This window comes from Oncorhynchus mykiss, chromosome 7 (genome assembly GCF_057628025.1).
Source record: "Oncorhynchus mykiss isolate SJ-2025 chromosome 7, ASM5762802v1, whole genome shotgun sequence".
Classification (NCBI taxonomy): Eukaryota; Metazoa; Chordata; class Actinopteri; order Salmoniformes; family Salmonidae; genus Oncorhynchus; species Oncorhynchus mykiss.
In genome coordinates, this window is record NC_143028.1 from 75492501 (window position 1) to 75520000 (window position 27500).

Below are 27500 nucleotides of genomic sequence, written 5' to 3' on the forward strand. Positions count from 1 at the left end.
TCCTACACTGTCTACATCAGGATGTGTTGAATGTAATCTATATCCTACACTGTCTACATCAGGATGTGTTGAATGTAATCTATATCCTACACTGTCTACATCAGGATGTGTTGAATGTAATCTATATCCTACACTGTCTACATCAGGATGTGTTGAATGTAATCTATATCCTACACTGTCTACATCAGGATGTGTTGAATGTAATCTATATCCTACACTGTCTACATCAGGATGTGTTGAATGTAATCTATATCCTACACTGTCTACATCAGGATGTGTTGAATGTAATCTATATCCTACACTGTCTACATCAGGATGTGTTGAATGTAATCTATATCCTACACTGTCTACATCAGGATGTGTTGAATGTAATCTATATCCTACACTGTCTACATCAGGATGTGTTGAATGTAATCTATATCCTACACTGTCTACATCAGGATGTGTTGAATGTAATCTATATCCTACACTGTCTACATCAGGATGTGTTGAATGTAATCTATATCCTACACTGTCTACATCAGGATGTGTTGAATGTAATCTATATCCTGTGGGATAATAACTAAGATCTAGAACTACCTGCATATCTCTGCTCTCCTCTGTGAATTAAGACGTGGGCTTAGTGTTTCACACCATGAGAGACAGAGAGAGAGCCTTTTGGATCACTGGTTCTGACCTCACTCTGCCTGCCTGATGGAAGCCTGCCTGTCTGCCAGCCTGATGGAAGCCTGCCTGCCTGCCTGATGGAAGCCTGCTTGCCTGTCTGATGGAAGCCTGCCTGTCTGCCTGCGTGATGGCAGCCTGTCTCATGGAAGCCTGCCTGTCTGCCTGCCTGATGGAAACCTGCCTGCCTATTGGAAGCCTGCCTGCCTGATGGAAGCCTGCCTGCCTGATGGAAGCCTGTCTGATGGAAGCCTGCCTGTCTGCCTGCCCGATGGAAGCCTGCCTGCCTGATGGAAGCCTGCCTGTCTACCTGCCTGATGGAAGCCTGCCTGCGTGATGGAAGCCTGCCTGTCTGCCTGCCTGATGGAAGCCTGCCTGCCTGATGGAAGCCTGCCTGCCTGATGGAAGCCTGCCTGCCTGATGGAAGCCTGTCTGATAGAAGCCTGCCTGTCTGCCTGCCTGGTGGAAGCCTGCCTGTCTGATGCAAACCTGCCTGATGGAAGCCTGCCTGCCTGTCTGATGGAAGCCCGTCTGATGGAAGCCTGCCTGTCTGCCTGCGTGATGGAAGCCTGCCTGCCTTATGGCAGCCTGCCTGCCTGATGGAAGCCTGTCTGCCTGATGGAAGCCTGTCTGCCTGATGGAAACCTGCCTGATGGAAGCCTGTCTGCCTGATGGAAGCCTGTCTGCCTGATGGAAGCCTGTCTGCCTGATGGAAGCCTGCCTGTCTGCCTAACTGATGGAAGCCTGCCTGTCTGCCTAACTGATGGAAGCCTGCCTGCCTGCCTGATGGAAGCCTGCCTGATGGAAGCCTGCCTGATGGAAGTCTGCCTGATTGAAGCCTGCCTGCCTGATGGAAGCCTGCCTGCCTGATGGAAGCCTGCCTGCCTGATGGAAGCCTGCCTGTCTACCTGCCTGATGGAAGCCTGCCTGCGTGATGGAAGCCTGCCTGTCTGCCTGCCTGATGGAAGCCTGCCTGCCTGATGGAAGCCTGCCTGCCTGATGGAAGCCTGCCTGCCTGATGGAAGCCTGTCTGATAGAAGCCTGCCTGTCTGCCTGCCTGGTGGAAGCCTGCCTGTCTGATGCAAGCCTGCCTGATGGAAGCCTGCCTGCCTGCCTGTCTGATGGAAGCCCGTCTGATGGAAGCCTGCCTGTCTGCCTGCGTGATGGAAGCCTGCCTGCCTTATGGCAGCCTGCCTGCCTGATGGAAGCCTGTCTGCCTGATGGAAGCCTGTCTGCCTGATGGAAACCTGCCTGATGGAAGCCTGTCTGCCTGATGGAAGCCTGTCTGCCTGATGGAAGCCTGTCTGCCTGATGGAAGCCTGCCTGTCTGCCTAACTGATGGAAGCCTGCCTGTCTGCCTAACTGATGGAAGCCTGCCTGCCTGCCTGATGGAAGCCTGCCTGATGGAAGCCTGCCTGATGGAAGTCTGCCTGATTGAAGCCTGTCTGCCTGATGGAAGCCTGCCTGCCTGATGGAAGCCTGCCTGTCTGCCTGCCTGATGGAAGCCTGCCTGTCTGCCTGCCTGATGGAAGCTTGTCTGCCTGCCTGATGGAAGCCTGCCTGTCTGCTTGCCTGATGGAAGCCTGCCTACCTGATGGAAGCCTGCCTGCCTGATGGAAGCCTGCCTGATGGAAGCCTGCCTGATGGAAGCCTGCCTGTCTGCCTGCCTGATGGAAGCCTGCCTGTCTGCCTAACTGATGGAAGCCTGCCTGATGGAAGCCTGATGGAAGCCTGCCTGTCTGCCTTCCTGATGGAAGCCTGCCTGTCTGCCTAACTGATGGAAGCCTGCCTGTCTGCCTGCCTGATGGAAGCCTGCCTGTCTGCCTGCCTGATGGAAGCCTGCCTGTCTGCCTTCCTGATGGAAGCCTGCCTGTCTGCCTAACTGATGGAAGCCTGCCTGTCTGCCTAACTGATGGAAGCCTGCCTGTCTGCCTGCCTGATGGAAGCCTGCCTGTCTGCCTTCCTGATGGAAGCCTGCCTGTCTGCCTAACTGATGGAAGCCTGCCTGTCTGCCTGCCTGATGGAAGCCTGCCTGCCTGTCTGCCTAACTGATGGAAGCCTGCCTGATAGAAGCCTGCGCTGTATGTACTGCACGCCGTGATTTACCTCGCATTCACCTGAGTCACCAACACTTAGTCACATTATTGGTCAATGACATGTGGCCAAGGCTGGGCCTGGAGGCTGTCTGTGTTTGTGGACGTTTTTAACTATACTTGTGGGGACCAGAAGTCCCCTCAAGAATAGGAAACTAACAACATTGAGACCAACTGGGGCCATTTTGTTAGTCCCCACAAGGTCAAATGCTATTTATAAGAGGTTTAGGGTTAAGGTTAGATTTAGTGTGTAATGGTTCCGTAACCACAGACGCTGGGAGACAGGAAGCAAGTACAGGGTGAGGATTTAATAGTGTTAGGGTTAGAATTAGGTTTAGGGCTGGGAGCTAGGGTTAGTTTGAGGGTTAGGAGCTAGGTTTAGGTTCAGGGTTAAGGTTAGGTTTTTGGGTTAAGGTTAGTGTTAGGGGTTAGGGAAAATAGTAATTTGAATGGGACTGAATTGTGTATCCCCACAAGGTTAGGTATACAAGACTGTGTGTGTGTGTGTGTTCTGCTGCAGTGGAGGGGTGGGGGGTATTAATTGAATGTCTGAGAGTGTGGTAGTGGGGTGATGAGGCATGGATCAATCACGTTTTTCCCACTGGTAATTGCTATAATATAATAATAATAATATAATGTATGAATATTAAAATAAAATAATAATATTATAATAATATAGTATAATATTATTACATGGTAATGACCTAATATTACATAATGATAGGTTTCTTTGGAATCAAGTCATTTAGACAGTACCAATACATACCATGTATTTTGGTACCAGGTTGTTAGAACATGCCCACTGTGTTACATCTTCATTTATTAGGTAGAACCAGGAAGAACCAGGTAGAACCATGTTAAACTGGGCTGTAGAATAAAGTGTTATGTTCCTCACACACACACACACACACACACACACACACACACACACACACACACACACACAAACAACAACAACAACAACAACAACATACACACAACCACACACACACACTCACCTCCAGCACCTCTCTACACAGCCGCAGATGAGGAACGTGCCCCTATGACAAAACAACTCACTTAGCCATCTTTACAACGGTCTGACTTCCTTCTCTTTCCAGGAAATTTACAGCAGTTACGGTATAATACAAGGATGGGCAACTGGCAGCCCGCCCACCTTTTTCTAGGCCCGTGGGGGGGGGGGTCGCAGTCGGGGTCTCAACTTACTGTGAAAAGTTAGAGTAGTAGAATACACAAGGTGTACTAATTTAGTTGTAGTAATCATGGTTGAATTACGGACCGGTAGGCCCTCATTGATTTTGTTAGTCACTCTCACTCAGATGTCATATTAACATGGCATAAGTCATGCAAAATGTGGAGAATTGGAGGAAATTTGCTGTAAAAAACTAATAATTAAAATGTATCTCCGCCCCATGGTAGAATTATAAGAAATTAGCTGTAAACCTGATTTTTTTTTCTCTCCACCCCATGGTAAAATGAGTAGATTTGCATGAAATTACTTGCTAAATCGTCTCTCTTCCCTATGGCAAAATGTGTAGAATTTCATCAAAATTGCTTTAAAACAACATTTTCTTTATGCCCCATGGCCCATTTTTTTAAATAATAGTACAATAGGACAACTCTCTCTCCACTGTCAAGAGGGGGGCCGCTAAAATGTTTTGCTCGCAAGGTGAGAAGGGGCCCCCAACACAAATGTGCTTAGGGCCCCTAAAAGGCTAGGGCCGGCTCTGCCTGCATGTGTGGGTATGGATGTGGGTACACAGACACGCAAGCTACTGCAGCCCCTCATGATGAGTTAAGATTTTTGTTGCCCTTCACCCTCATCAAAGTTGCTCGTCCCTGGTATAATGATGCAATAATGCCAAAGGAGGTGTGGCCAATATATCAAATCAAATGTATTTGTCACATACACATGGTTCGCAGATGTTAATGTGAGTGTAGCTAAATGCTTGTGCTTCTACTCCCGACCCTGCAGTAATAACCAACGAGTAATCTAACCTAACAATTCCACAACAACTACCTGATACACACAAGTGTAAAGGAATGAATACGAATATGTACATAAAAATATATGAATGAGTGATACCCGAACGGCATAGGCAAGATGCAGTAGATGGTATAGAGTACAGTATATACATATGAGATGAGTAATGTAGGCTATGTAAACATTATATGAAGTGGCATTGTTTAAAGTGGCTAGTGATACATTGATTGCATCAAATTGTTCCATTATTAAAGTGGCTGGAGTTGAGTCAGAATGTTGGCAGCAGCCACACAATGTTAGTGGTGGCTGTTTAACAGTCTGATGGCCTTGAGATAGAAGCTGTTTTTCAGTCTCTCGGTCCCTGCTTTGATGCACCTGTACTGACCTCGCCTTCTGGATGATAGCAGGGTGAACAGGCAGTGGCTCGGGTGGTTGTTGTCCTTAATGATCTTTTTGGCCTTTCTGTGACATCGGATGGTGTAGGTGTCCTGGAGGGCAGGTAGTTTGCCCCCGGTGATGCGTTGTGCAGACCTCACTACCCTCTGGAGAGCCTTACGGTTATGGGCGGAGCAGTTGCCGTACCAGGCGGTGATACAGCCCGACAGGATGCTCTCAATTGTGCATCTGTAAAGGTTTGTGAGTGTTTTTGGTGACAAGACAAATTTCTTCAGCCTCCTGTTGCGCCTTCTTCACCACGCTGTCTGTGTGGGTGGACCATTTCAGTTTGTCCGTGATGTGTACGCCGAGGAACTTAAAACTCTCCACCCTCTCCACTACTGTCCCGTCGATGTGGATAGGGGGCTGCTCCCTCTGCTGTTTCCTGAAGTCCACGATCATCTCCTTTGTTTTGTTGATATTGAGTGTGAGGATATTTTCCTGACACGACACTACAAGGGCCCTCACCTCTTCCTTGTAGGCCGTCTAGTCGTCGTTGGTAATCAAGCCTACCACTGTAGTGTCGTCTGCAAACTTAATGATTGAGTTGGAGGCTTGCATGGCCACGCAGTCGTGGGTGAACAGGGAGTACAGGAGAGGGCTGAGAACGCACCCTTGTGGGGACCCAGTGTTGAGGATCAGCGGGGTGGAGATATTGTTACCTACCCTCACCACCTGGTGGCGGCCCGTCAGAAAGTCCAGGACCCAGTTGCACACGGCGGGGTCAAGACCCAGGGTCTCGAGCTTAATGGCGAGTTTGGTGGGTACTATGGTGTTAAATGCTGAGCTGTAGTAGACCTATTGGGGCGGTAAGCAAATTGGAGTGGGTCTATGGTGTCAAGTAGGGTGGAGGTGATATATGATCCTTGACTAGTCTCTCAAAGCACTTCATGATGACGGAAGTGAGTGCTATGGGGCGATAGTTGTTTAGCTCAGTCACCTTAGCTTTCTTGGGAACAGGAACAATGTTGGCCCTCTTGAAGCATGTGGGAACAGCAGACTGGGATAAGGATTGATTGAATATGTCTGTAAAGACACCAGCCAGCTGGTCTGCACATGCTCTGAGGACGCGGCTAGGGATGCCGTCTGGGCCGGCAGCCTTGCTGCGGTGAAGGAGAGCCCACAGGTTTTGGTGGCGGGCCGTGTCAGTGGCACTGTATTGTCCTCAAAGCGATCAAAGAAGTTGTTTAGTTTGTCTGGGAGCAAGACAACGGTGTCCGCGACGGGGCTGGTTTTCTTGATTGACTGTAGACCCTGCCACATGCCTCTCGTGTCTGTGCCGTTGAATTGCGACTCTACTTTGTCTATACTGACGCTCAGCTTGTTTGATTGCCTTGCGGAGGGAATAGCTACTCTGTTTGTATTCGGTCATGTTTCCGGTCGCCTTGCCATTATTAAAAGCAGCGGTTTGCGCTTCAGTTTTGCATGAATGCTGCCATCAATCCACGTCTTCTTGTTGGGGAAGGTTTTAATAGTCGTTGTGGGTACAACATCATTTCCTGTTTTAGTTTCTGTCAAAAGGCTGGGAGCACCAAAATGGAGTCGTGGTCAGATTTGCCGAAGGGAGGGCGAGGGAGAGCTTTGTATGCATTGTGGAAGTTAAAGTAACAATGATCCAGAATTTTGCCAGCCCGGGTCGCGCATTTGATATGCTGATAAAATTTAGGGAGCCTTGTTTTCAGATTAGCCTTCTTAAAATCCCCAGCTACAATAAATGCAGCCCCAGGATATGTGGTTTCCAGTTTACATAGAGTCCAATGAAGTTCTTTCAGGGCCGTCGAGGTGTCTGCTTGGGGGGGATGTTGGTTTGGCTGGACTGTGATTATAATCTAAGAGAATTATCTTGGTAGATAATGCGGTCAGCATTTGATTGTAAGGAATTCTAGGTCAGGTGAACAAAAGGACTTGAGTTCCTGTATGTTGTTATGATCACATCACGACTCGTTAATCATAAAGCATACACACTCCCCCTTCTTCTTACCAGAGAGGTGTTTGTTGCTGTCAGCGCGATGCGTGAAGAAACCAGGTGGCTGTACCGACTGTACCGACTCTGATAACATGAGCCAAGTTTCTGTGAAACAGAGACTCTGATGTCTCTCTGGAAGGCAACCCTTGCTCGAATTTTGTCTACCTTGTTGTCAAGAGACTGGACATTGGCGAGTAGTATACTCGGAAGCGGTGGGCGATGTGCCCGTCTACAGAGCCTGACCAGAAGACCGCTCTGTCTGTCCCTTCTGCGGCGCCATTGTTTTGGGTCGCCTGCTGGGATCCGATCCATTGTCCTGGGTTGTGGACCAAACAGAGGATCCGCTTCGGGAAAGTCGTATTCCTGGTCGTAATGTTGGTAAGTTGATGTTGCTCTTATATCCAATAGTTCTTCTCGGCTAATAAGACTTAAGATTTCCTGGGGTAACAATGAAAACAAAAAAAACACTGCATAGTTTCCTAAGAACGCAAAGCGAGGCGGCCATCTCTGTCGGCGCCGGATGTCAGATGATACCGAAGGATTCTGAAGCTTTAACTTATTTGACATATAAAAACACGAGATGTGAAAACAAGCTTCTAATCCTTCAATCTCCTCTACCCCCATTCTACCCAACTGATACAACAGTTTTCCCCTTTATTGTTCATGTTGGGTCTCAATCCTACCATGTTCATGTTGGGTCTCAATCCTACCATGATTTAATCACACACTGACAACTAAGCCTGTTAGTTCACGCTGTTCGGAATTTAATCCCATCCTGAGCAGCAGTGGCAGTGATGGATGGTTTCTCAGTATTTTGGTATTGATGTAATCATCACTTTTAATCATAATTTAAATCTAGTGTGTGACATGTATAATCTATTTATGTTGCGAAATATTTGTGCAGACATTTCACCCTATTTGTGTGTGTGTGCATGTTTCTGTGTGTGTTTGTGTGTGCATGTGCATGTGTCGGACTGATATTCATTTTCTATGTAATGGATGTAATTCATGCATCTTGTCTTGGATGGCCTGTATCCATGGCAACGACAGGTCTGTCATAGCTGTCAGGAGAGGCTCCAAGATGGACTTGAAAGGAAACGCTAAAACCTTCAGCTCTCTGTTATCCTCCTGACCCTCTCTCTCTCTCTCTCTCTCTCTCTCTCTCTCTCTCAGAACCCATTCCTCTTACAGATTAACACTGTCTGCCAGCACGTGGTTAGTTGCAGTAGGGCAGTAGACCCCACTTCACATGTTGTTATTTCAATCCTTTTAGAATGTGGGCTTCATAGACTGGCTACCGGTCGTAGAGCCCTGGCAGAAGTCTGTTGGCGAGAGATTGTTTATGTTACCCTCTCCTCAACATATGTTGTGTTCTGTATGGAGAAACCTTAGTCACCATACATGTTTCTGGTATTTCATCAATATTTTGCTGTTGCAAAACATTTTCGTAGACAGAGCCAGACATTCAAAATAATCAACTTGTTGGTTAGTGGCATTGTTTCACCTTATTTGACCTTTTTTGGAGTAAATTGGTGAAACACACTAATTCTGCACTGCTATATACTGCCCTCTGCTGGGTCAAATTGCACCTGATGATGAAGCGGTCACCGAATAGGTATTTCTACGTTTTGGATATTAATATGTTTGTTTGAGTGTGTTCTGTGGTTCACTGATTAGCCTAATACTTTCACATTTTTTAACAATATTTTCATAACTGCATTTCTCACGTCTTCTCAGGTCATTGGCATATTTATGTTCATACTGTTTTACTTAGTGTCAGAGTAGAGAACGCTGGTGTCAGAGTAGAGAACGCTGGTGTCAGAGTAGAGAACGCTGGTGTCAGAGTAGAGAACGCTGGTGTCAGAGTAGAGAACGCTGGTACAACGGCCGAGGGAATAATGACCTTAATCATAGTGTGGAATCTATGACTATATTTCAACCTTGGTTGAAATGTCTCTGAAATTTGTCAGTGCTCTGGCTTCATGGAGAAACTGTTTAGTGCAGTCATTCCAAGCCACAGTCACACAGCACACGGCCAGTCACTCTGACCAGCTGGAACTCAACAAATATTGACCCAGTCTGCTGCATTTCACACTGACAGCCCTGCCCTGACCTGGTAGCCTGTTAGTACACTGTTTCTGTCTGCTTCATGGGGGGATCCTCATTAGCTGCTACAAAATAAAAACCAAACCTTAATTACTGTAAAGTAACGTTTTATGACGCTCGGAGGCAAGTAATGTGTTACCGTAAAAACCTTAATTACTGTAAAGTAACGTTTTATGACGCTCGGAGGCAAGTAATGTGTTACCGTAAAAACCTTAATTACTGTAAAGTAACGTTTTATGACGCTCGGTGGCAAGTAATGTGTTACCGTAAAAACCTTAATTACTGTAAAGTAACGTTTTATGACGCTCGGAGGCAAGTAATGTGTTACCGTAAAAACCTTAATTACTGTAAAGTAACGTTTTATGACGCTCGGAGGCAAGTAATGTGTTACCGTAAAAACCTTAATTACTGTAAAGTAACGTTTTATGACGCTCGGAGGCAAGTAATGTGTTACCGTAAAAACCTTAATTACTGTAAAGTAACGTTTTATGACGCTCGGAGGCAAGTAATGTGTTACCGTAAAAACCTTAATTACTGTAAAGTAACGTTTTATGACGCTCGGAGGCAAGTAATGTGTTACCGTAAAAACCTTAATTACTGTAAAGTAACGTTTTATGACGCTCGGAGGCAAGTAATGTGTTACCGTAAAAACCTTAATTACTGTAAAGTAACGTTTTATGACGCTCGGAGGCAAGTAATGTGTTACCGTAAAAACCTTAATTACTGTAAAGTAACGTTTTATGACGCTCGGTGGCAAGTAATGTGTTACCGTAAAAACCTTAATTACTGTAAAGTAACGTTTTATGACGCTCGGTGGCAAGTAATGTGTTACCGTAAAAACCTTAATTACTGTAAAGTAACGTTTTATGACGCTCGGTGGCAAGTAATGTGTTACCGTAAAAACCTTAATTACTGTAAAGTAACGTTTTATGACGCTCGGTGGCAAGTAATGTGTTACCGTAAAAACCTTAATTACTGTAAAGTAACGTTTTATGACGCTCGGTGGCAAGTAATGTGTTACCGTAAAAACCTTAATTACTGTAAAGTAACGTTTTATGAAGCTAGGAGGCAAGTAATGTGTTACCGTAAAAACCTTAATTACTGTAAAGTAACGTTTTATGACGCTCGGTGGCAAGTAATGTGTTACCGTAAAAACCTTAATTACTGTGAAGTAGGTAGTTTACCACATCCTGAATGCGCTAAAGGCTTGAAGTAGAAAGTGTGTACAGCACCTGTAATAATCTATAACATAGTAAGTATACACCCAGAACGTGTGTACACTGTAATACTGTAATATCTTACAGTAGAAAGTGTGTACCAACCACACGCTCTATAATCTATAATTTTAAAGTAGAATGTTTCCCCAGCATAATCTAAACATTTAAAGATGAAAGTGTGTGTCAATCTATAATATTGTAGTCTACAGTTTCCTTGCTCCGATTACTGTGTAATTCTTTAAATGATCCCTTCCCCTGGCTCCTGTGTAATTCTTTAAATGATCCCTTCCCCTGGCTCCTGTGTAATTCTTTAAATGATCCCTTCCCCTGGCTCCTGTGTAATTCTTTAAATGATCCCTTCCTCTGGCTCCTGTGTAATTCTTTAAATGATCCCTTCCTCTGGCTCCTGTGTAATTCTTTAAATGATCCCTTCCTCTGGCTCCTGTGTAATTCTTTAAATGATCCCTTCCTCTGGCTCCTGTGTAATTCTTTAAATGATCTCTTCCTCTGGCTCCTGTGTAATTCTTTAAATGATCCCTTCCTCTGGCTCCTGTGTAATTCTTTAAATGATCTCTTCCTCTGGCTCCTGTGTAATTCTGTTAATGATCCCCTGACAGTCTAATGGTTCCTAATCAATACCGTTGGATCACTTTCCTGCTGCTTCCTTTTCATACTGGAACAAACAGCATAAACCCATAATATATCATACGCTACATGGCCAGAAGTATGTGGACACCCCTTCAAATTAGTGCATTCGGCTATTTCAGCCACACCCGTTGCTGACAGGTGTATAAAATTGAGCACACAGCCACACAATCTCCACAGACAAAATTTGGCAGTAGAATGGCCCGTGCTGAAGAGCTCAGTGACTTTCAACGTGGCACCGTCATAGGACAACAAGTCAGTTCGTTTAACTCTCTGCCCCGCTACAGCTGCTCTGGTCAACTGTAAGTGCTGTTATTGTGAAGTGGAACCGTCTAGGAACACCAACGGCTCAGCCGCAAAGTTGTAGGCCACACAAGCTCACAGAAAGGACCTCCGAGTGCTGAAGTAAAATCGTTTGTCCTCAGCTGCAACACTCACTACCGGTTCCAAACTGCCTCTGAAAGCAACTTCTGCGCAATAACTGTTAGTCGGGAGCTTCATGAAATGGGTGTTCCACATACTTTTACTGCATGCTGCATTCATGGTAAATGCTGCATACAGTATGTCGGCTCAATCGGAAATGACCTTCACATTTTTATTGTGCAATCTGTAGCGCTTCAGCAATCCAGATGGACTTGAACCCTCAAATGAATTTAAACACACGTTTGACAACTTCATATCCAATGTCTCAAAGTAGCAGAAAGGTATCAAATATCAGCAATCTGACAGAATGGCTTAATTGTGTTTGATTTCTGTTCATCAGCTTTTCTCCCAGACGGCTTGCAGACAGCTAGGAGTTATAGCTCAGACACCTGTAGGATTGTCAAACCTGTGCCTGCCGACGGTACTTAGCACCTCTGAACAGTGTTGACAGTCAATCTCTTTTGTGTTCACACAGCAAAGACCTTGGAGCCGTCAGCCGCTCAGCCATGTTAACATACTCCAAACCAGAAGGTGGCAGCAGCGTTTGTTTGGCAATGCATGTCCATGTGTGTTACTTTATGGTCTAGTCAGTGTTAGCTAGCTAGATAGCTGCAGTAATGAGGCTATTGTTGTTCATCTCTTGTTGATACTAGCTGAAGGATAAATCACTAGCTAGCAAGATGACAAAGAAACAATTTCATTCGCTCTCCATAATCGCATACAGCCCATAGATCCATTTTTTAGCTAGCTGGATAAAACTAGCAAATAAAGCAAATAAATATACATTGTTTGTATGTGTGCCATTTTGTAGTTTATCAATTTTGCTCCAAATAGCAATTGTTTAAGAGATATATCAGTGAAGACAACCTCTTCCAGGGCAATAGGGGAACCATATTTATCTCAATACCTAGCCAATCATGTCTAACCCAATTAAGGAGGGGGTGAAATGCTAGAGCCAGGAAATACATTTGGTATGGATAGTTCTTCTACATCTTCCTCTCTTTGTAAATGTATACCTTTTATCCAGGGGATGTTTACCTTGCCATATTATTCTTATTTTAACCTTTATTTAACTAGGTAATGTTCTCCAGGTGCTTTGTGATTGGCTCAGTGTTCTGTCACTCATGGGAACAATACTTCACCACAAAATCTTTGCATTTATTTAACTAGGCAAGTCAGTTAAGAACAAATTCTTGTTTTCAATGATGGCCTAGGAACAGTGGGTTAAACTGCCTGTTCAGGGGCAGAACGACAGCTTGGGGGTTTGAACTCGCAACCTTCCGGTTACTAGTCCAACGCTCGGCTACCCTGCCGCCCCATATACACTGAGTGTACAAAACATTAAGGACTACTGTGAAATATATTTTCCATAACCAAACATAGTATTTCAGCTGTTTGAATCTGGTGTCCAAAAACCAAAAGTAAAAGACGCGAAAACCAAACTTAAGACCGGGAAGCATAGAAATAGTGCAGTGAGCTCTTTCAGTGTCTTTGAACGAGGTAGTAGGTGCCAGGCGCACCGCTTTGTGTCAAGAACTGCAATGCTGCATGGGGTTTTCATGCAAAATAGTTTCCCATGTGCATCAAGAATGGTCCACCACCCAAAGGACATCAATCCTACTTTACACAACTGTGCCAAGCATAGAATGCCATTGTATCAAATCAAATGTATTTGTCACATACACATTGTTAGCAGATGTTAATGCGAGTGTAGCGAAATGCTTGTGGTGCAGCGCAAGCATTTTGTATGCTGTAGGGTTAAGATTTCCCTTCACTGGAACTAAGGGGCCCAAACTATGAAAAACAGCCCCAGACCATTATTCCTTCTCCATCAAACTTTACAGTTGACACTATGCATTCGGGCGGATAGCGTTCTCCTGGAATCCGCCAAACCCAGATTCATCTGTCGGACTGCTAGACGTTCAAGCGTGATTCGTCACTTGAGAGAATGCGTTTCCACTGCTCCAGAGTCCAATTACACCACTCCAGCCGACGCTTGGCATTACACATGGTGATCTTAGGCTTGTGTGCGGCTGCTTGGCCATGGAAACCCATTTCATGAAGCTCCTGACTAACTGTTAATGTGCTGACATTGCTTCCAAAGGCTGTTTGGAACTCGGTAGTGAGTGTTGCAACCGAGGACAGGCGGTTTTTACACTCTACGCGCTTCACCACTTCACCAAAAGTCTTAAGCAACATTTCTATTGGATTTTTTTGTTGGAATTCTTTTGGAATTGTTTGGAACTTTATTGGGAATTCTTTTAGAATTGTTGGAACTTTATTGGGAATTATTTTATAATTGTTGGAACTTTACTGGGAATTCTTTTATAATTGTTGGAACTTTACTGGGAATTCTTTTGGAAATGTTGGAACTTTATTGGGAGTTCTTTTGGAAATGTTGGAACTTTATTGGGAGTTCTTTTGGAAATGTTGGAACTTTATTGGGAATTATTTTATAATTGTTGGAACTTTATTGGGAATTATTTTATAATTGTTGGAACTTTATTGGGAATTATATTATAATTGTTGGAACTTTATTGGGAATTATTTTATAATTGTTGGAACTTTATTGGGAATTATTTTATAATTGTTGGAACTTTATTGGGAGTTCTTTTGGAAATGTTGGAACTTTATTGGGAATTCTATTCCAATCCAATAGCACTAGGATTCTGATCCCTCTCTCTCTCTCTCTCTCTCTCTCTCTTTCTCTGTGTGTTATGCGTCAAACAGCAGTGCTTCCTGTAAGTGCATGGTGTAACTCTGCCTTGACACAGTGACCTGTGGCTGGGCTCTCAGGGAGTATTCTGTGTCGTTCCCCTCATAGAACCATCACTGATCTCCTCCTCTCTGAACTCCCTCTGTATGGGCTAACTGATCTCCTGCCTTTTCTTCTCTATGGACGTGCAACTGCACTATAAAGGGAAGGACTAACCCTGGGCAGGGCATCTTAACATCCCTGACACTCCCGGATCACTGACCACAAATGTGGGATGAGAGAAGAGATGATGAGAGAAGATAAGAACTCCAGTTGATCTGATCGTTACCATTTGTTGTGTTCTTCTTTCCTTCAAGAAAACAAAAACTTCTAATCTTGTTTGGGGACAGCGAGTTCATGAGTTGTTGATTGAGCTTGTGATTCGGTGTTCCTTTCTTTTTCTGACTATGCGTCATCAACAGTCAGACCCATCACAGCACCAGTTTACCTGATTCAGTTGGACGTGACTTTGGGCTCTTGTTTGGACTTTCAGTACGGCTCAGCTCTCTTCTTCTCTTTACATTTTCCCCACATTTTGAATCGTCACACTTGGTCTGCTTCTATTTGTCTATGCCTGATTACAGACCAGTTTCTTCCAGACCAACCCAGCCAAGCCGCCACCATGCCCATCCGCATCATGTGCAGCATCTCCTTCTCGGCCGACGACGAGCCCAGAGGACTGGGAAAAGACGGCTTTGACGACCGCTACCGCAAGGGGATCAAATCCGGTGATGGCGGCGGTCGGGGGGATTACCGGGAGGACGGGTGTGATGAATTGGATGTGTATGATGAAGAGGAAGACGACGCCAGCCAGTTAGACAGCCTCGCAGAGTTCTTCGACGGCTGCTCACTCCACGGCGCCAACCACATCTTCGCAGAAGACAAGAAGTTCAGCGTGCGTCAGGGCCTCTGGGCCATCGTCTTCCTGTTAGCACTCTCTGCTTTCCTCCTCCAGGTGTTCGACCGTGTCGTCTACTACCTGTCCTACGATCACATCACAATGCTGGACGAGAGAAATGCCCCAAACTTGACCTTCCCGGCCGTCACCTTCTGCAACTACAACTACTTCCGCCGCTCCCAGATCAGTTATAGTGACCTGCTGTTCATGGGCCAGCTGCTGGGGTATGAAGACAACATGGCCCCTGGGATCCCCCTGGCCCCCGAGCCCGACCGCCAGGGATCCAGGTTCAGCCTCGATGAGTTCCACAACCGCACCAGACACCGTATAGAAGATATGCTGCTGGAGTGCAACTTCAGAGGGAAAGAGTGTGGCCCGGAGGCCTTCAGAGAGGTACAGTAGCCGGTTAGTGATTATTAGTATTGCCGCTGGTGATAAAAGTGATAATAGAATAACTTCGGAGGGATAGAGTGTGGTCCCGAAACCTTCCAAGACTACTACTACTGCTAGCTACAGATGTAATCTAGTTGTCTCAGAGCCTTTCTTGCACATTTCATGGGGTTTACAGTGTGCTGATGTAATCTAGCTGTTTCCAAGCCTTTCTTACACATGTCATGGGGTTTACAGTGTACAGATGTAATCTAGCTGTCTCCGAGCCTTTCTTGCACATTACAGTGCTTCCATTTTTTCCTTAATATTGCAACACTGGGAAATCCATTGCAATTGAAGGGAATTGTTGTGTAGCGTAGTCAGTGAAAGTAAATGGATAGAGATGTATTGATATTTGGGCTTTTGACTGCACTTTGCCATTGTCCCCTTGACTGTTAGCTCTAGATAAAACATGGTTTGCATGCTGAATGGCAGGCTGTTATTTGTGGACAATGCTCTGCCACATCAGCATATTGATTTCACTATAACCTTTGCACAGAATATCGCTCTGACTACGAATGACTGAATTTCATCAGTATCATGTTTATGCATCAGGCAATAATGACAGTGTTCTGTTTTTACCCGGCCTGACAGGAATGTGATATCTTTATTTGAAATCCCTCGATATCACCTGTTGACAGTTTTGACAGCATTTCTTGGAGTCGCTTTCAAGATTCCCTGAAATCACTTCTGCAGCACATCTCAATCCATGACCAGTCTTCTCCTTCCTAACACCCTGACCCTAACACTAACCCTGCCCCTGACCCTAACCCTGACCATAACCCTGACCCTAACCCTAACCCTAACCCTGACCCTAACCCTAACCCTAACCCTGACCCTAACCCTGACCCTAACCCTGACCCTAACCCTGACCCTAACCCTGACCCTGACCCTAACCCATCCACCTCCTAGAGGCATAGATAATAGGAATAGATTTATCATATTGTCTATATAATATAAAATGTAGACATAGATTATACTTGACTGGGTCCTGTTATCCTTAAAAAAATACTGATAATCATCTGTACTTTCAAACCAACAACCTCAACCCTTATCACAGATATTAGAGAATAAACAGAAGGCAATGCACCTCCGCCAGCACAGCCTCGTTTTAACTGGAAAAATCGTTATTAATGGGCAGTTAATGTACAAGATCGGCAGCTGTTTTCTGAGAACCAAAGATAACCCGATAACTGCTTTGCTAAGAAATAACTATACATTTTTTGCTGAAGGAGAACAGAGAGAATAATATTCACATTAAGTGTGTGAAATGGAAGAAAAGTCCAGGGCCAAGCACTCAAGTGGGTGGCTTGCACCTTCATCACGGTATCCATGGTGACCCATTTTTCCTCTCAGAGACACAAGGTAAAGTTGCATCGATTCCCTATGTTCATGCTGTGTTGTATAGGACTCTATTTTTTAATGAACCAAAACATTTGGAACACATGCTCTGTCCATGACATAGACTGACATAGGATGCCTTATTGGTACCGAACGGCAAGCGGTACTGGAGCGCCAAGTCGAGGTCCAAAAGGCTTCTTAACAGCTTCTACCCCCAAGCCATAAGCCTCCTAAACAGTTAATCAAATGGCTACCCAGACCCCTCATTGACACTGCTGCTACTCTCTGTTTATAATCTATGCATAGTCACTTTAACTCTACCTACATGTACATATTACCTCAATTACCTCAACTAACCGGTGCCCCCGCACATTGACTCTGTACCGGTACCCCCTGTATTTAGCCTCCACATTGACTCTGTACCGGTACCCCCTGTATATAGCCTCCACATTGACTCTGTACCGGCAACCCTGTATATAGCCTCCACATTGACTCTGTACCGGCAACCCTGTATATAGCCTCCACATTGACTCTGTACCGGCAACCCTGTATTTAGCCTCCACATTGACTCTGTACCGTAACACCCTGTGTAAAGCCTCCATATTGACTCTGTACCGTAACACCCTGTATATAGCCTCCACATTGACTCTGTACCGGTACCCCCTGTATAAAGCCTCCACATTGACTCTGTACCGTAACACCCTGTATAAAGCCTCCACATTGACTCTGTACCGTAACACCCTGTATATAGCCTCCACATTGACTCTGTACCGGCACCCCCTGTTTATAGCCTCCACATTGACTCTGTACCAGTACCCCCTGTATATAGCCTCCACAATGACTCTGTACCGGCACCCCCTGTTTATAGCCTCCACATTGACTCTGTACCGGCACCCCCTGTATATAGCCTCCTCATTGACTCTGTACCGGTATCCCCTGAATATAGCCTCCACATTGACTCTGTACCGTAACCCCCTGTATATAGCCTCCACAATGACTCTGTACCTATACCCCCTGTATGTAGCCTCCACAATGACTCTGTACCTATACCCCCTGAATATAGCCTCCACATTGACTCTGTACCGTAACCCCCTGTATATAGCCTCCACAATGACTCTGTACCTATACCCCCTGTATATAGCCTCCACATTGACTCTGTACCGGCACCCCCTGTTTATAGCCTCCACATTGACTCTGTACCAGTACCCCCTGTATATAGCCTCCACATTGACTCTGTACCGGCACCCCCTGTTTATAGCCTCCACATTGACTATGTACCGGCACCCCCTGTATATAGCCTCCACATTGGCTCTGTACCGGTACCCCCTGTATATAGCCTCCACATTGACTCTGTACCGGTACCCCCTGTATATAGCCTCCACATTGACTCTGTACCGGTACCCCCTGTTTATAGCCTCCACATTGACTCTGTACCGGTACCCCCTGTATATAGCCTCCACATTGACTCTGTACCGGTACCCCCTGTATATAGTCTCCACATTGACTCTGTACCGGTACCCCCTGTTTATAGCCTCCACATTGACTCTGTACCGGTACCCCCTGTATATAGCCTCCACATTGACTCTGTACCGTAACACCCTGTATATAACCTCCACATTGACTCTGTACCGGCACCCCCTGTATATAGCCTCCACATTGAATTTTTACCAGTACCCCCTGTATATAACCTCCACATTGACTCTGTACCGGCACCCCCTGTATATAGCCTCCACATTGGCTCTGTACCGTAACACCCTGTATATAGCCTCCACATTGACTCTGTACCGTAACACCCTGTATATAGCCTCCACATTGACTCTGTACCGGTACCCCCTGTATATAGCCTCCACATTGACTCTGTACCGTAACACCCTGTATATAGCCTCCACATTGACTCTGTACCGTAACACCCTGTATAAAGCCTCCACATTGACTCTGTACCGTAACACCCTGTATATAGCCTCCACATTGACTCTGTACCGTAACACCCTGTATATAGCCTCCACATTGACTCTGTACCGTAACACCCTGTATAAAGCCTCCACATTGACTCTGTACCGTAACACCCTGTATAAAGCCTCCACATTGACTCTGTACCGTAACACCCTGTATATAGCCTCCACATTGACTCTGTACCATAACACCCTGTATATAGCCTCGCTTGTCTACACTTACAGCCTCTGTGACAAATACAATTCTATGTCACTTGTTAAATCCACTTCAATCAGTGTAGATGAAGGGGAGGAGACAGGATTTGTAAGCCTTGAGACAATTGCTGAACCTGGCGTAAGGGCTGTATAATGCTAGTGCGGTTGTTTTTACATGAAGAAATTGCAAACTAACGTGACTTTGACACTTGCGCCTACTTACAGCCAGCCGAAAATAGAGGCCGGAATTTCCTGCGTGAACCAGTGCAGCCTTGTGTTTTTATTTTGAATAATTGACTCAGTTTTTTGTTTGTTACACACAATTGGATCAGAGCACTGTAGTACAAAACATATATTTATAAAGAGAGGAGTTTAGAGTAGGGTAGCAGTGTTATTGGTGTTGAGGTATATCAACATATCCTGTCAGGGATGTCTTCATAATACTATCCCTCCTCCGCTGAGTGGTTAGGTCCACTGGGACTAACAACACCTCCGGTGATGTATGTATCCCTCTGCTGAGTAGTTAGATCCACTGGGACATATAAAGACCCTGGAAATGGAAGATAAACACAACCATCAGTGAAATAAACACCAGGCTGGAGTTGGCGGTTAAAATCCCTAGTGGGAGAGAGACTTAGAAAACCCCAAAGATAATACATAATGTATTTATCCACACACCTCTCCCCTGTCAGTGTGTACAACCAATAGGGAGTATTTATCTGGAGTCATTTGGTCATTGGAACCAATAGATGAGATGATGAGACAAAATTATTCCACTCTTTATTATCATAAGCTTTGTGTTGGTGGAGAAGGAAAGTGTGTGTGTGTGTGTGTGTGTGTGTGTGTGTGTGTGTGTGTGTGTGTGTGTGTGTGTGTGTGTGTGTGTGTGTGTGTGTGTGTGTGTGTGTGTGTGTGTGTGTGTGTGTGTGTGTGTGTGTGTGTGTGTGTGTGTGTGTGTAAATGCTTGCGTCCGTGTGTGTGTTGGTTTTTGCCCTAGCACTACACAGCTGATTCAAATAACCAAAGCTTAATGATTAGTTGATTATTTTAATTAGCTGTGGACTGCTAGAGCAACAATAAAAAACGCTCACCCCTTGGGCTCCACAGGCCTGAGTTTGGGAAACACTGCTCTAAGCACTGCCCTGGGTCTGTATCAAATTATCTTCACTCATTTCCCCTGCAGTAAATAGATAGGTGTCCTGTCCAGAGCAGAGCTATAGAAAGGTGCCTTCAACAGGGCTAGTTGGACACACACACACACACACACACACACACACAGACAGACAGAGGGCTCAGCTTACTGCATTCTGTCCCAGGGCAGCAGAATATGATCAGGCCTGGAGCACTGGAAGGACAAGAAGGAAGGATGGAGAGGCAGCAGCTACATCCTGACTCTATCCATTAGTCCCGGATCCCTTTACATCCCAACTCAGCATCACCGTCACCGCATGAACACTTAGGTTTCAACCTTCTGCTGTCTCCTCGAGAACATAGAGCTGAACTTCTGCTGTCTCCTCGAGAACATAGAGCTGAACTCCTGCTGTCTCCTCGAGAACATAGAGCTGAACTTCCGCTGTCTCCTCGAGAACATAGAGCTGAACTTCTGCTGTCTCCTCGAGAACATAGAGCTGAACTCCTGCTGTCTCCTCGAGAACATAGAGCTGAACTTCTGCTGTCTCCTCGAGAACATAGAGCTGAACTTCTGCTGTCTCCTCGAGAACATAGAGCTGAACTTCCGCTGTCTCCTCGAGAACATAGAGCTGAACTTCTGCTGTCTCCGCGAGAACATAGAGCTGAACTTCTGCTGTCTCCTCGAGAACATAGAGCTGAACTTCCGCTGTCTCCTCGAGAACATAGAGCTGAACTTCTGCTGTCTCCTCGAGAACATAGAGCTGAACTTCTGCTGTCTCCTCGAGAACATAGAGCTGAACTTCTGCTGTTTCCTCAAGAACATAGAGCTGAACTTCTGCTGTCTCCTCGAGAACATAGAGCTGAACTTCTGCTGTCTCCTCGAGAACATAGAGCTGAACTCCTGCTGTTTCCTCGAGAACATAGAGCTGAACTTCTGCTGTCTCCTCGAGAACATAGAGCTGAACTTCCGCTGTCTCCTCGAGAACATAGAGCTGAACTTCCGCTGTCTCCTCGAGAACATAGAGCTGAACTTCTGCTGTCTCCTCGAGAACATAGAGCTGAACTTCTGCTGTCTCCTCGAGAACATAGAGCTGAACTTCTGCTGTTTCCTCAAGAACATAGAGCTGAACTTCTGCTGTTTCCTCAAGAACATGGAGCTGACCTTCTGGTGACTCCTTAAGAACATATAGCTGAACTGCAAAGTGGCCTCCTCTTGCTTTAGCCACCTGTTCCTGTGATGCTGTTAGACCATGTTGGGTGCATGTGGAAAGGATATCGTTCCTATGCAACGTGCAATCCTTCAACTGATGCAGACAGTATTGTTCCCTATGTTGTAGACAACACTACTCACAGTTTATGTAGAGGTCTTTTACAGTGTGCCTGTAATGGTGTCCTACTCACCCTGACGATGGTAGATGGAAAGATTGGAATCGTGTCCTTCACTCTACTAGTGGTTATCTGTAATCTGTGTGTGTGTGTGTGTGTGTGTGTGTGCGCGCATGCGTGTGTGTGTATGTTTGTGTGTGTGTGTAGATTGCCTATTTGACCTTGACTCAACTAGTAGTTCTGTGTTGCTTGGCTCTGGGTAGTTGGATTAAAGCAACCAGATACTGAAGCTGTGGCCCCAGGGGGCACCAAGTGGCTGACGACAACACAGACACATCAAATATTAAACAGAGTGAGAAACAGATGTCCTGCCTTCTGATTTCCCTTTGCCTCCTCCGTAGCCTCAATAGCATGGGATCCTTCAGTTCACCATTCAATGGACCTGATTGATTGATTGATTGATTGATTGATTGATTGATTGATTGATTGATTGATTGAAGGAAGGAAGGAAGGACAGGCTACTCAAACTGGAGACGACATATCTGCGGTGACATATATACTGTTCTATATATACAGTTCTATATACTGTTCTATATATACAGTTCTATATACTGTTCTATATATACTGTTCTATATTGAAGTGTTCTCTCTACAAGCCACTATGTATCCCATGCAGGGTTGGGTAGGTTACGTTCTTAATGTAATCCCTTACAGTTACTAGTTACCCACTAGTTGTAATCAAGTAACGATTACATTAGAAGAAGACAAACCAGGAATATTACCGATTGATTGACATAAATCAATGTTAGAGTTTACACAGCTGTCCATTAGTGGATGATGTATTTTACTTTATGGGTTATGTATACTTTTAACTCATTACTTTCTACTTCAATACAGATAATTAAATGATTAGACTTCATATTAAAAACCAAATCTGTTAGATTTTTCAGTCATTCCAATTAATTAAATATCCCTTGATCTTCAAGAATAGGACTTGGAAATATTGAAATATAGATAGATTAGTCTAATTGTTTTACCTAAAAATAACCAGAAAAATAAGGACGTATTGACCTACTCTGTTGTTTATGTTGTTGTCATGGACGACTGATTGGGCTCACTGCTTCGAAACATGGGTGAAATATCAATGCTGCTCTCATGGAATGGCACACTTTGAGCACTACTGAAAAGTGCTAGTTGCATGACTTGAATAATGAATGCCATGTGCTGCATAGGCCTATTGTTTATGTTGCTGACACCATAGAATTAGGAATTACATTACTGACTGAATTTAATAGGATTCTCTATGGGTGCCATTTTGATACCACCATAGGTCTATCAGAAGTGTGCGAGTTCAAGCATATGTCTAATAGGCCTTTGGAGTTTTTGGGTGAATCAGCACTAATTAGATTGAGCAATAAAAGCCCTATTCGTGGTCTTCTTTAAATAAACCTATTTTTGACTGTAGCTGTGGAGCACAATACTATGGAGGAGTTCAGAAGGGAGGAACTCCCTGAAACCCTTATTCTATAGAGACTGGGATTCACACTATGCCTATGCAGCTGTTGGAAGAGAGCATTTTTCATTGGCTGCCTGCTGGTTGCATAAACAATGATTGACAGGCAGCTTTAATTAAACTTCTTCAATTCAATCATTATTGGGTTAAAATATACATTTGTGAACAGCCATCCACAACAAACACAATAATTTAGAGAGCAGCAGTTTTATTCACATCATTGAGCTAGCAGCAGTGTGATTCACATCACTGAGAGAGCAGCAGTGTGATTCACATCACTGAGAGAGCAGCAGTGTGATTCACATCGATGAGAGAGCAGCAGTGTGATTCACATCGTTGAGAGAGCAGCAGTGTGATTCACATCACTGAGAGAGCAGCAGTGTGATTCACATCACTGAGAGAGCAGCAGTGTGATTCACATCGATGAGAGAGCAGCAGTGTGATTCACATCGTTGAGAGAGCAGCAGTGTGATTCACATCACTGAGAGAGCAGCAGTGTGATTCACATCACTGAGAGAGCAGCAGTGTGATTCACATCGATGAGAGAGCAGCAGTGTGATTCACATCGTTGAGAGAGCAGCAGTGTGATTCACATCACTGAGAGAGCAGCAGTGTGATTCACATCGATGAGAGAGCAGCAGTGTGATTCACATCGTTGAGAGAGCAGCAGTGTGATTCACATCACTGAGAGAGCAGCAGTGTGATTCACATCACTGAGAGAGCAGCAGTGTGATTCACATCGATGAGAGAGCAGCAGTGTGATTCACATCATTGAGAGAGCAGCAGTGTGATTCACATCACTGAGAGAGCAGCAGTGTGATTCACATCGATGAGAGAGCAGCAGTGTGATTCACATCGTTGAGAGAGCAGCAGTGTGATTCACATCGTTGAGAGAGCAGCAGTGTGATTCACATCACTGAGAGAGCAGCAGTGTGATTCACATCGTTGAGAGAGCAGCAGTGTGATTCACATCACTCAGAGAGCAGCAGTGTGATTCACATCGTTGAGAGAGCAGCAGTGTGATTCACATCACTGAGACAGCAGCAGTGTGATTCACATCATTGCTATGTAGCTTTCAATAAAAGACCTAAGCGATATCCGTATTTCCCGTAGGCTATACCACTGGTTACCAACTCCAGTCCTCCAGTACTTCAACACTGGTTCCCAACTCCAGTCCTCCAGTACCCCCAACAGTGGTTCCTAACCCCAGTCCTCCAGTACCCCCAACAGTGGTTCCTAACCCCAGTACCCCAACAGTGGTTCCTAACCCCAGTGCCCCCAACAGTGGTTACCAACTCCAGTCCTCCAGTACCACCAACAGTGGTTCCCAACTCCAGTCCTCCAGTACCCTCAACAGTGGTTCCCAACTCCAGTCCTCCAGTACCCTCAACAGTGGTTCCCAACTCCAGCCCTCTAGTACCCTCAACAGTGGTTCCCAACTCCAGTCCTCCAGTACCCCCAACAGTGGTTCCCAACTCCAGTCCTCCAGTACCCCCAACAGTGGTTCCCAACTCCAGTCCTCCAGTACCCCCAACAGTGGTTCCCAACTCCAGTCTTCCAGTACACCCATCAGTGGTTCCCAACTCCAGTCCTCCAGTACCCCCAACAGTGGTTCCCAACTCCAGTCCTCCAGTACCCCTAACAGTGGTTACCAACTCCAGTCCTCCAGTACCCCCAACAGTGGTTCCCAACTCCAGTCCTCCAGTACCCCCATCAGTGGTTCCCAACTCCAGTCCTCCAGTACCCCCAACAGTGGTTCCCAACTCCAGTCCTCCAGTACCCCCAACAGTGGTTCCCAACTCCAGTCCTCCAGTACCCCCATCAGTGGTTCCCAACTCCAGTCCTCCAGTACCCCCAACAGTGGTTCCCAACTCCAGTCCTCCAGTACCCCCAACAGTGGTTCCTAACTCCAGTCCTCCAGTACCCCCAACAGTGGTTCCCAACTCCAGTCCTCCAGTACCCCCAACAGTGGTTCCCAACTCCAGTCCTCCAGTACTTCAACAGTGGTTACCAACTCCAGTCCTCCAGTACCAACAACAGTGGTTCCCAACTCCAGTCCTCCAGTACCACCAACAGTGGTTACCAACTCCAGTCCTCCAGTACCAACAACAGTGGTTCCCAACTCCAGTCCTCCAGTACCCCCAACACTGGTTCCCAACTCCAGTCCTCCAGTACCCCCAACAGTGGTTCCCAACTCCAGTCCTCCAGTACTTCAACAGTGGTTCCCAACACCAGTCCTCCAGTACCAACAACAGTGGTTCCCAACTCCAGTCCTCCAGTACCCCCAACAGTGGTTACCAACTCCAGTCCTCCAGTACCACCAACAGTGGTTACCAACTCCAGTCCTCCAGTACCACCAACAGTGGTTCCCAACTCCAGTCCTCCAGTACCCCCAACAATGGTTCACAACTCCAGTCCTCCAGTACCAACAACAGTGGTTCCCAACTCCAGTCCTCCAGTACCCCCAACAATGGTTCACAACTCCAGTCCTCCAGTACCAACAACACTGGTTCCCAGCTCCAGTCCTCCAGTACCCCCAACAGTGGTTCCCAACACCAGTCCTCCAGTACCCCCAACAATGGTTCCCAACTCCAGTCCTCCAGTACCCCCAACAGTAGTTCCCAACTCCAGTCCTCCAGTACCCCCAACAATGGTTCCCAAATCCAGTCCTCCAGAACCCCCAACAGTGGTATCCAACTCCAGTCCTCCAGTACCCCCAACAGTGGTATCCAACTCTAGTCCTCCAGTACCCCCAACAGTGGTATCCAACTCCAGTCCTCCAGTGGTTCCCAACTCTCCAAATAAATGCATTTGGTGTGTCATCATAGTAGACTCTGACTCTGACTGTGTCAGACTCACTCAGGTGGAGCAAACTTAAACTGGCACCTTTTTTCAAAGCTGAATTGAATGTCATTGAGAAAACAGAAAGTTGGCATAATGTATTTTTTCATAAAACATCCTTTCTGAATTTAAAAGTATTCCAAGAAGTAATCATAGCGTTTTTAAAAAGTATCTGTAATCTGATTACAATATTTTAGCTAGTAACATAGCAGATTACAGTTACAGTTTTTTGTAATCAGTTACATGTCATCCCCAACTCCCCAACCCTGAGTGGTGAAACTGAGCATTTCAGTTTGGATTCTATTGCTTCAATACAATACCTCCCAAACTCTCAATTCTAAAGTCTAAAGTCTAAATTCTAAACTCTAAATTCTAAAGTCTAAACTCTAAAGTCTGAACTCTAAACTCTAAATTCTAAAGTCTAAATTCTAAACTCTAAATTCTAAAGTCTAAACTCTAAAGTCTGAACTCTAAACTCTAAATTCTAAAGTCTAAATTCTAAAGTCTAAATTCTAAACTCTAAAGTCTGAACTCTAAAGTCTAATCTCTAAATTCTAAAGTCTATATTCTAAACTCTAAACTTTAAATTCTAAACTCTAAACTCTAATGTCTAAATTCTAAAGTCTAAATTCTAAACTCTAAACTCTAAATTCTAAAGTCTATATTCTAAACTCTAAAGTCTAAACTTTAAATTCTAAAGTCTAAACTCTAAAGTCTAAACTCTAAAGTCTAAACTGTAAAGTATAAACTGTAAAGTCTAAACTCTAAATTCTAAAGTCTATATTCTAAACTCTAAAGTCTGAACTCTAAAGTCTAAATTCTAAACTGTAAAGTCTAAAGTCTGAACTCTAAAGTCTAAACTCTAAATTCTAAAGTCTATATTCTAAACTCTAAAGTCTAAACTTTAAATTCTAAAGTCTAAACTCTAAAGTCTAAACTGTAAAGTCTAAACTGTAAAGTCTAAACTCTAAATTCTAAAGTCTATATTCTAAACTCTAAAGTCTGAACTCTAAAGTCTAAATTCTAAACTGTAAAGTCTGAACTCTAAACTCTAAACTCTAAATTCTAAAGTCCAAATTCTAAAGTCTAAAGTCTGAACTCTAAAGTCTAAATTCTAAACTGTAAAGTCTAAAGTCTGAACTCTAAAGTTTTCGCAGACATCCGAGTCCTTGCGCTGTATTAAAATCATGGTTGTAATGACGTCAATTCAACCAGTGTTGAAATGACGTTAAATGGCAGTAAGGCTAGGATGTGTCTCTGGTGAAAGGAGGTGTGCTATATAGGGAATATGGTGTCATTTGAGGCTGGTCAATTGATTGAATTCGGTCTTCAGTCATCACTGGCTGCTGTCTCACCAAGACTCGACAGAGGTCACTGTAGTCCCCATGGAGAGACTGAGGCACGATGCGTCTGGCCTTCCAATGATCTGAAATGTTAGAGCACAGCCTGGAGCAGTTACACATTCTGGTTTCTAGACTGGTGATTACTGTTGTAAATCAATTCAAAGTTTACAAATTGATTATATTTGTTTTAATTGCTCACGTATTCAGAGTTGGTAAGTTGAACAAAATGTTGTCTGAAGCTATG

At 45.0% G+C, this 27500-nt stretch overlaps 1 protein-coding gene across 4 annotated transcripts in view; it reads left to right on the plus strand.

The window, feature by feature from the left end:
* Nucleotides 1-27500, plus strand: part of LOC110528579 (acid-sensing ion channel 1B) — a 337502-nt gene that overhangs the window by 223599 nt on the left and 86403 nt on the right. The window contains exon 1 of one of the 4 annotated variants that reach the window (XM_036984196.2): nt 14274-15578. The exons of 2 other annotated variants lie outside the window; for them this stretch is intronic. In XM_036984196.2, the coding sequence (XP_036840091.2) occupies nt 14910-15578 (669 nt within the window). In that variant the 5' untranslated portion in view covers nt 14274-14909. Of the gene's footprint in view, nt 1-14273; nt 15579-27500 lie in introns of those variants that run through there. One more of the 4 variants, XM_090241992.1, reaches the window with a different exon arrangement.